The 10,706-nt window shown below is 41.3% G+C and overlaps 1 protein-coding gene across 1 annotated transcript; it reads left to right on the forward strand.

Annotated features, from left to right (window-relative positions):
- The first annotated feature begins 8,036 nt into the window (after positions 1–8,036).
- On the forward strand, positions 8,037–10,318 carry LOC140220265 (probable alpha-mannosidase At5g13980). The gene is made up of 8 exons (XM_072290285.1): positions 8,037–8,156; positions 8,412–8,477; positions 8,740–8,850; positions 8,945–9,029; positions 9,361–9,471; positions 9,557–9,652; positions 9,964–10,011; positions 10,100–10,318. The coding sequence occupies exons 3-8, from the start codon at positions 8,765–8,767 to the stop codon at positions 10,316–10,318; spliced, it is 645 nt and encodes a 214-aa protein (XP_072146386.1). The 5' UTR covers positions 8,037–8,156; positions 8,412–8,477; positions 8,740–8,764.
- The last annotated feature ends 388 nt before the right edge of the window (positions 10,319–10,706 follow it).

Here is a 10,706-nt window from a genome sequence, read left to right on the forward strand (position 1 = left end):
GTATTTAGTGGTCTGCGTACCAATCTCAGATGATCCAAGCAACTATGTAATCTACAATACTAGCTATTATGTGTAAATAGCATATTCTAGTTCTTGGAGGACTCATCACCAGGAGGATGGCGCACATGGAACATGGAGATGAAGATCACCATGGTGAACAAGTTCTATGGAGATGAAGATCACCATAAGAAAATGGGCCATACTGTGTCACAACTGTGTGAATGTTATTCTTTATGTTTAACTTCCTGCATAATGTGATATTAGAAGTAGAATGATCCCTCACAAAGTTTAAGTTTGTATGCCCTCCCAACTAAAACTTGCATCGTCCCATGTCTTGTACAATTGGTGGTGGGTCTATGAAATTAGGGTGCGACTAGTTTTCCTTGACTAGACGGGTTTGTGTCGGACACTTACACGCAAAAGGGTTGGTTTGCTTAACAAGGTCATCTTAACGGTTAAGTACCTTGGGGCATAAAGGTGGTGCGCCGAGACATAGATATGTCACCCAACAATAGGAGTCATATGTGATATGATTAGCAAGGAGTTGCTTACCGACCTACCTTGTTTGCTAGCGGTGATGCTAAAGCTCACTAGTAGACTTGATAGTTGTGGATCCTAGCAACACCACATCATTTGCTTTGCATTCGATCCTTGAGAAGGAGAAATTGAATGGAACAAACTACTCGGATTGGATCTGTAACATGAGAATTGTTCTTAGGGCTGATAAAAGGAAGATGTTCTAGACACCCCATTACCACAAGTACCTGCTGATGATGCATCTGCTGCCGTTAAGGCCGCTTACAAGAAAGCTATCACACCCGATTTTAAGGACAAAACCGAGTGCTTTCAGTACATGTGCGCCAGGATCAAGTTACACACATGTATGACAATAGTGAATAACAAAGATAATGCTAAAGTGAATAAAGAGAGTATTAAACATTATTACATGACCGAAAGTCTCAATAAAACAAAAGCCTAAATTATTACGCAACGGAACTCCAACGACAACGAAGACACCACAGGCAGTCGACTGAAGAACCGTATGCCTAGAACTCCTCAAAGTCGTGCAGATACTCCTCCAAATTAGCTTGGTCTGAACAGCAATTTTGCAAGGGTGAGTACACTTATGGTTGGTACTCAACAAGTCATGGGGAATAGTATAGTGTAAGGCAAATCAAGGTATGGCAAAGGTGTAATTAGCATCATCTTTTAATTAAGTTGGTCAAGTTTTATTTAGCAATAAACTAATTATAAGTTTATACCTCCCAAAATTAAACATGAGCATAAACAAAGTAAACAACATATGCATGAAACGACAACAATTTAAATCCATCTTCCGATAATATTATCATGTGAGGGTCCAGGCCGCTCTTAATCGTGAGCATGGCTGATCGATCAGTTTTACACTCTGTAGAGGTGGCACATCTTTTCCCACAAGTCGCGTAAAAGTTCAAAAGAACTTTGGACCCAACCATGCGGTGTTTGCAAGGCACCATACCACACTTCCAAGGTGTGATTGCATAGGGACGCTACGAGGCCTTTACAAAGATTCGCTAGCAATGTGGTAACCCATTAAGGTTTCAGGTCGAAGCAGAACATAGCAGTCCCCTAGTGGGTATAGTGTCTTAGCCAAGCCCACTTCCCCCGAGAGCGAGTGCTATATCCCATCAACGCCTCCCCTCTTGCCCTTTTGGTAAGATTACCCCAAACTAGAGTTTCTAATTATTCAGCCAAGACCAGAGCCATTTAGTCTTATGGTAGCACTGTTTTCCTGGGTGGTTCTCCATGTTCTGTTTAAACAATAGTGATCTTGTATTAATGAAAGGTATAACAGAAGTAAAGCAAGATTAAACATTGTGTTCAGTTAAACCACCATACCAAGTAAGCACTAAGCATGAGCTACCCAACATAAAAGTAAACCCAGTTGGTCAAGGCAAAGGTAATTTCAATCTAGGCGAACCTTAATTGGGACCCATCAATTTAATCTTACCATGTGCATAGCATAAATGTTGAGTACAAGAAAGTAAAGGTGTATAGGATGGAAAAGTAGTGATCAAGGACACGACTTGCCTTCTTGGCCTTGCTCCTGCTGTTTGTACTCCTCGAAGGCTTGGTCTTCAAATCCCTCGAACTGCTGAACGTCTACACGCATCACATGAGCACATACAAGCAAACATGGGCAAAAGGTAAGAACAGTACACCAATCACAATTAAATAGAGAAAACAAGCTTGTAAAATTGATCTACGTTTTAAAACGAACACGTGGATATAAAGAACACGAAAAATGGAGTTAAGATGCAAAAGATATGATTAAAACAAGATCCAGGGGCTTTTCTGCGAGAAAAACAAAACTTCTATGATCAAACTGCGAAAAACCAGGGCTTATACATAATTACGCGTATAAACTGAAGGTTTAACGTGCAAAAACTCCAAAACGGATGACGGGTTGATTTTTAGAAAACTCAGGGCTCAAACCGAAAAACATGAGGGCAGATCTGTAAATATTTTTCAACGCAATCTGGACCGCGGGTTGATTTGCGGAAAAGGCGAGGGATTAAGTGAAAAAGAATAGCAGCGCGGAACGGTTGACCGGTACGTGACTCGGTTGACTCGCTGCTGGCCGTCGGATCTGGATCAGATCCGACGGTCGCGCGCGTCAGCGGCAGCTCGGCGGCAGAAAAGGCAGCAGACGGCGGCGAGCGGCAGTGGGGTCGCTGGAGTTGGCCGAAAAGGTGCTCCGGGGCTTGTTTTCACGCGCGGATTGCACGGGAAAAGAGCGGGGGACACGGCGAACCCGTTTAGGGCCTTGGTGGGAGCCACGGCGCGGCGGAGCTCACCTTTTGGCGGCGGCTAGCGGCGGAGAGAGAGCGTCGGCGCTAGAGCTCGGGTAGCGGGTTTGGAGGGCGCTGCTGCGGGATGCTCGAGGCCGGGGGAAGGGCGACGACTTATATAGGGGCGGTTGGCGGCGGGATAAGGATAGGGGTGGATCACGCGCAAAGAAAACACGCGGCGGTTGCGGGAGGCGGTGGAGTCCGGCGTGGTCGGGGGAGGAGTCCCGGCCGGATACGGCTGGAGGACGGGGATGACGGGTGGGTCCCACCTGTCAGATCGGCGGAAGGAAGCGGGCCAGCGTTGTAACGCGGGCCACGGAGGAAAAAGGAGAGGTGGGCCGGAGCGAGGGGGAAAGCGGAGCGGGAAGCTTCGCGGGCCGGCGGAAAGGTGGAGCGGGCCGGAGGAGCTGGTGCGCGGCTGGGCCGAAAGAAAGAAGAAGGAGGAGAAGGATGCGGCCCAACAGAAGATAAGAGAAGAAAAGAAAAAAAGAAAAGGAGAAAAGTAAGGTTTTGAAAATTTGGAAATTGAATTTGAAATTCAAATTTAATTCAAACTGAAGCAATCAAAATAAATGCACCAGCATGAATGCACAATAAACTCCTAGGGTGAATTAATTAAATTTAAAGAAAGTGAAATTAAATGCCTAGAATTTAAATGACATCCTAATTTGAGCAATTTTAGTGAATTTGAATTCCTTTTTTAAAAAAATTGGGTGTTACAAAAGCATTTGATGCTAATCTTGAGGTAAGTTTCCTTATGCTTGCTTGCATGGAATCCGAGCTACAGATGCAGTTCGAAACAAATCATGAGGTGCACGATATGATCGTGGCGCTCAAGGATATGTTCCAGATACAGGCCAGGACTGAAAGGTTCAATGTGTCCAAGGCCTTTCTGGAGTGCAAGCTAGCAGAAGGCGCAGTAGTAGGACCACACATAATCAAGATGGTTAGTTACACTCAACGATTGAAGAAGCTGGGCTTCCCAATAGGCCAAGAGTTGGCCACTAACTTCATTCTTTCGTCTCTTCCGCCTAGCTATGGGAACTTCATCTCGAACTACCATATGCATGGGACGGAGAAGGATCTGAATGAACTGTGTGGCATGCTTAAAACAGCAGAGGCTGACATTAAGAAAAGTGCTAGTAGCAGCCATGTGATGGCTATACAGAACAACCCTAGTTTTAAGAAGAAGAGCAATTCTTGGAAGAAGAAGGGCAAGGCTGCCAAGCCAAACCCAGCGCCAAAGGTTAAACCTGGACCTGGACCTGCTCCAGACAAAGAGTGTTTTTATTGTCACGAACTTGGTCACTGGAAGAGAAATTGCAAGCAGTACCTAGCTTCGTTGAAGAATGGCGGAAGTAAGAGTACTTCCACCACAGGTACGCTTGTTGTTAATGTTATAGACAATATACTTCTTGCTGATACAATTATTAATTCTTGGTTATTTGATACCGGATCAGTTGCTCATATTTGCAATTCAATGCAGGGATGGATAAAAAGTAGAAGCGTGGAAAGAGGAGAAGTTGATTTCCGCGTGGGCAATAATGCAAGAGTTGTTGCGTTAACCGTCGGGACGATGTAACTCCACCTCCCATCAGGATTTATTATGGAGTTGAATAATTGTTATTTTGTTCCTAGTTTAAGTCGAAACATTATGTCTCCTTCATGCTTGATTAAGGATGGTTATTATTTTGCGAGTGAAAACAATGATTGTGTGATCTCTAAGAATGATATGTTTATGGCTTTTGCACCCATTATGAATGGATTGTTTGTTTTAAATCTTCCTGGTTCACCTGTTTGTAAAATAAGTGCTAAAAGGCCTCGGCCTAATGATTTGAGTACTATCTACATATGACATTGTCGTTTGGGTCATATAAGTGAGAAACGCATGAAGAAGCTCCATACTGATGGACTTTTAACTTCGTTTGATTTTGAATCATACGAGATATGTGAGGCTTGCTTACTAGGCAAGATGACCAAGGCACCTTTCACAGGTTTTCCTGAGAGAGCATTAGATTTGTTGGAACTCGTACATACTGATGTATGCGGACCAATGAGCACGACAACCAGAGGAGGGTTCCAATACTTCATAACTTTTACTGATGATTTTAGTAGATATGGATATGTCTACTTAATGAGGCATAAGTCTGAAACCTCTGAAAAGTTTAAAATCAGCGTGGCAAGAAAATTAAGGCCTTGCAATCTGATCGTGGAGGTGAGTATTTGAGCCATGAATTTAGCAGTCATCTGAAGAGTTGCGGAATTGTTCTGCAGCTTACGCCGCCTAGAACACCTCAGAGAAATGGTGTATCTGAGCGACGTAATCGAACTTTGTTAGACATGGTTCGATCAATGATGGGCCAGTCGGACCTACCATTATCATTTTGGGGATACGCTCTAGAAACAGCAGCTTTCACACTTAATAGGGTACCATCTAAATCCGTAGTTAAGACACCATATGAGATGTGGACTGGAAAGACTCTTAGTTTGTCTTTTCTTAAGATTTGGGGATGTGAAGTATTTATCAAGCGACTTCAGTCGGACAAGATTACACCCAAGTCAGATAAGTGCATTTTCGTGGGATATCCAAACCAAACTTTAGGATATTATTTCTACAACCGGTCAGAGGGCAAAGTGTTTGTCGCTCGGAACGGGGTTTTCTTAGAGAAAGAGTTTCTCAAAGGCGAAAAGAGTGGAAACACCGTGCATCTTGAATCAACGAGTGATGCTAACGTAGCAGAACAAGTTGAGATACCCGCAGCAAGAGAAGCACCACCACAACCACGAAGGTCAGCAAGGCTCCGCGAACAGCGGGAAATATTATTGTTGGATAATGATGAGCCTGTGACATATGCAGAAGCAATGATGGACCCAGACTCCGAAAAATGGCAGAGTGCCATGCAATCTGAAATAGAGTCCATGGGAGACAATCAAGTTTGGAACTTGGTTGACCCGTCTAATGGTGTTAAAGCCATAGAGTGCAAATGGATCTATAAAAAGAAGAGAGATATGGATGGAAAGGTTCACATCTACAAAGCACGACTTGTCGCAAAAGGTTTTCGACAAGTTCAAGGAGTTGACTACGACGAGAACTTTTCGCCCGTAATGATGCTTAAATCTATGTGAATTATTCTAGCTATAGCTGCATATTTTGATTATGAGATATGGCAGATGGATGTCAAGACAGCTTTCCTGAATGGAAATCTAACTGAGGACGTGTATATGATATAGCTCAAAGGTTTTATCAATTCGAACAATGCTGGAAAGGTATGCAAACTTCAAAAATCCATTTATGGGTTGAAGCAAGCATCTAGGAGTTGGAACATTCATTTTGATGAAGTGGTCAAAGGGTTTAGCTTCATTAAGAACGAAGAAGAGTCTTGTGTTTACAAGAAGGTTAGTGGGAGCTCTGTAGTATTTCTAATCTTATATGTGGATGACATGTTACTAATTGGAAACAACATTCCTATGATTGAGTTCGTAAAGACTTCACTGAAAAATAGTTTTTTGATGAAGGATTTAGGGGAAGCAGTATATATTCTGGGCATCAAAATCTATAAAGACAGATCGAGAAGGCTTATAGGATTAAGCCAAGATACTTACATTGACAAAGTGTTGAAATGGTTCAACATGGAAGACGTAAAGAAAGGGTTCTTGCCTATGTCACATGGCATACACCTTAGCAAGACTTAGTGTCCTTCAATTACTGATGAGCGGGATCGCATGAGTAGAGTGCCATATGCTTCGGCTATCAGATCTATCATATATGCAATGATAAGTACTCGTCCAGATGTTTCATATGCGCTAAGTATGACAAGCAGACACCAGTTTGATCCAGGTGAGAGTCACTTGATGGCGGTGAAAAACATTCTTAAGTACTTCAGAAGGACTAAAGATATGTTCCTTGTCTATGGAGGTGAGGAGGAGCTCGTTGTAACAGGTTACACCGATGCTAGTTTCCAAACTGACAGAGACGATTCAAAATCACAATCAAGATTTGTGTTTATGCTAAACGGTGGTGCTGTTAGCTGGAAGAGTTCCAAGCAAGAGACGGTGGCTGATTCTACGACAGAAGCCGAGTACATTGCGGCTTCAGAACTCGCGAATGAGGGTGTTTGGATAAGGAATTTCCTTATTGAGCTTGGTGTGTTCCCGAATGCGTCTAGCCCATTGAATCTCTACTGTGATAACAATGGGGCTATTGCGCAAGCAAAGAGCCAAGGAATCACCAGAAGAACAAACACGTAATGCGGCGATTTCATCTCATTCAAGACTTCGTTAATCGGGGTGAGATCAAGATATGCAAAATACATACGGATTTGAATATTTCTGATCTGTTGACAAAACCTCTCCCGCGGTCTAAGCATGATGTCCACATAAGAGCTATGGGTATTAGATATCTTCTAGATTGACTCTAGTGCAAGTGGGAGACTGTTGGAGGTATGCCTATTTGTTGGTTAAGTGCGCCTCGGGAAAGCAGTAAATGGAGCTAGCATAGAAAAAAAAAAGCAAATATCGATGGCCCTTGTACCCACCTTGGGCAGTGCAAGAATAAGGTCCGCTGCGATGTTGATTTGCGTGTCTTCTTCTGCGTGGCCCCATACTGGATGACGTGCACCATCAGATTAATTCATGGATATATCAGGTTATCATATGGGAAATTCTTTTCTGAATTATGATTCATGTATATTTTATCTTCTTTTGTTTTTCTTCTTACTCCATTCCAAGGATCTTAATGAACTTTTAGCTTACATTCCTTACATAACTGAGATATGTAAGGATAATCCAAATTAGCAATGATATTTACACTCTTACACTACTTTTATCTAATCCAATTATTTTTAGTAATCTAGCTGTAGGATTCGCCTATCAGTATATGGCATATTTACTCATATAGATGGCTTCTGGTTATCGTGAAATAAAGCATGAGATGATCAGTTGTAGAATTTAATTATATTATATAAATTTTGGTCAATCAACTAGTAATTATTCTGTATATTCTTGATACTATTTTTTCAATTCTGAACGCAGATTTCAAGAGTTTACAAGGGGAAGGACTATGTGGAAACGGAACTTATAGTGAGTGCTCTGCCACTAGGATATGCCTTGCATTGCTACAGATGTTGTTTAAACATTGCGTTTTGTTTCATGATTTGATTGGCATAAGATTTTAACATATTCTCAACTGATTGTTCCCATGTGTAGGTTGGGCCTATACCAATAGATGATGGAAATGGAAAAGAAATAGCAACTGAAATTGTCACAAACATGGCGACAAACAAAACTTTTTACACTGATTCCAGTGGACGCGATTTCATCAAAAGGGTATGCAGCACTGGCACTTTTTACCTTTTCTTCTCTCCCAGTAAAAAGCACTTTTGTTGCCCTTCTCATTGACAGATTTCTTCAGAAATAATTGTTCTAGTGATTCCTATGCTACCTTAGAACGTGAAAGGGATAAGATTAGCAGTTGGCACAATGGATAACTAAAAAAGAAAATACATGGCAGAATATTTTAAGATTATCTCAAGCTTTATATTTATACACGAGGTACCATTTTTATTTTATTTTATTTTGCAGATAAGAGATTATCGATCAGAGTGGAAGATTGAAGTGCACCAGCCCATTGCTGGGAACTATTATCCTGTGAGCTTCTGTTTGCTCTCTATATTTTTTGATGAAGAAGTTTACTAACATTAGTAAATGGCATCTTTTTATCTGAGCAACAGTAGTCAAGAGTGGCATCTTCCACTCAATTGATTCAGTTTTGAATTGATTATTCTCTATGTCTTTTCCTAGAGGATTGTATTAGTTATTTTGGTCTTTACACTAACATTTATTGATTTTTACTAAAAGATGATAACATAGACATTTGTAAAAAGATTGGTGATTCTGTACATCTTTTCAGGTTAATCTTGGCATTTATGTAGAAGATGGCAGCAAAGAGTTCTGTACTGGTAGACAGGTCAGTTGGAGGTTCAAGTATAAAAGATGGACAAATAGAGCTAATGCTACACAGGTACATCCTCAAGCAGCATAATTGTAATAATAATTTGTTGCTTCTTTCATGCTTTAGTACTTCCTTTGTGATAACCTCTGTACTCCCTGTATAGGAGGCTACTCCATGATGATGGGCGAGGCGTCGCAGAGGCGTTAAATGAAACTGTCTGTGTTGATAAACAATGTGAAGGATTAATTGTAAGTAAAGTGATTATATTCCTAACACTTTAGTAGGATAGAGGCCAAAGTCAGTTGGTGCTTGCTGAGATTATATTGGTATTAGAATGAACACATCTCATTTTTTTTCAGAAGAAAACATCTCATTCATTAGGATAGATTAAAGTCAAACAACGCCTCAAAAGTACCATAGGAAAAAGGCCATCTTAGTTTCCTCAACTAATTACTTATTTACAGCTAAGTCACCGGATGATAATGTTGTGTCATTACAGATCAAGTTATTATATTGTGACTGCAGCAGCATGCAGTGTCATAAAGAAATATAATGGAAAGCATCTCATTGTGATTTCAGATCGAAGGAAAGTACTATCTCAAAATTGATCCACAAGGAGAAGGAGCTAGGTGGCGTCGGACATTTGGCCAGGAAATATACTCACCTCTCCTCCTTGCTTTCTCAGAGCAGGTATGGCCGTATGGGGTGAAACTTGCCATCAGCATGGTTGCTCAGGCTATTCGTGTGTTCAACATGCACCAACTTGTTTACCCAGGATGGAGGCAACTGGGCGAATTCGCATGTTCCAAAATTCTCTGCAATGGATCCAACCTACAGCTTGCCTGATAATGTTGCATTGCTTACTCTTCAGGTACCTGCCTTGCTATACCATTGTTGCCATAATGTATTAAAAAGTGAAAATATACATAACTTCTATGTTATGTTAACCAATTGATTTTAGAATTTGGAATGTTCATTTTTCATTTCTTAGTAGTATATTCTGTGCAAAAGTGCTGACTCCTGGTTGGCTTGATTGATGACAAACAACGAAACGAAACCATGCACTCTTCTAGATGTATATCACGACAAGTGTAAAACTGCTGCCTGGATTTATTTGTAATTCATTACTGCATATATCTGTTTATAACTTGGTTGCATGTGTCAAATTTATTCATAACACAGGAACTCGAAGATGGAACTGTTCTTCTTCGGTTTGCTCATCTATACGAGGTTTTGCCACCACCATTCTGACTTTGCTGTTCCAGGAAAGGATACTTCTATTTGCTTTCCTAAGTTTTGTGCTTTTCTGGACAAATAGGCTGGAGAGCACAAGGATCTTTCAGCTCTGGCGAGTGTCGACCTCAAGAGAGTATTCCCAGACAAGGTCCTCTTTGTCGCAGCATCAGTGGTAAGCAACTGCTCTGATAGTCCGACGCCGAGGAGGTCCAGATGGGCGTCATGGCCAATGCCCAATGTTGTATTACCAACTGCTCTGTTTAGTAGAAATTGCACTGATTGCATTGCATTGAGCAACTAAGTCATCGACGTTGGAACTGAATCTGACTTGAACACTCAGTTCAGACACAAAGCTGGGTTTTAATGGAACTGTCGGTGTACATTATTTGGTCACGAAAATCTGGAGTCTATGAGTTGCCAATGAGATCTGTTTTGGACCCACCTGTCAGCTCAGCTTAGGTTGGTATAGTAGTTTCCGCACCAAACATGCCAAAATTGGTTGCCATAAGTTGAACCCTGTCCGATACTAGCACAAATAATTTAATAAAAAAAGAACCATTTGTGCTGTCTAATTGCTATTCTTGTCCTGTTTATGCTATAGTACATCAAAGCTCAATTAATACACTACTTTTTTGAGAAATATAACACAGCTGATGCACAAACAGTAGAGATAAGCAATTTTTTTAGGG

The sequence above is a fragment of the Setaria viridis genome, chromosome 8 (assembly GCF_005286985.2).
Source record: "Setaria viridis chromosome 8, Setaria_viridis_v4.0, whole genome shotgun sequence".
In the NCBI taxonomy this organism is placed as follows: domain Eukaryota; kingdom Viridiplantae; phylum Streptophyta; class Magnoliopsida; order Poales; family Poaceae; genus Setaria; species Setaria viridis.

Excerpts from the sequence above, each read along its gene's own strand:
- LOC140220265 (XM_072290285.1), top strand. The coding sequence starts at position 8,765 with ATGGCAGCAAAGAGTTCTGTACTGGTAGACAGGTCAGTTGGAGGTTCA. Across the intron at positions 9,030-9,360 it reads AACAATGTGAAGGATTAATT|ATCGAAGGAAAGTACTATCT; the intron begins GTAAGTAAAGTG and ends TTGTGATTTCAG. Across the intron at positions 9,472-9,556 it reads TCCTTGCTTTCTCAGAGCAG|GATGGAGGCAACTGGGCGAA; the intron begins GTATGGCCGTAT and ends TTGTTTACCCAG.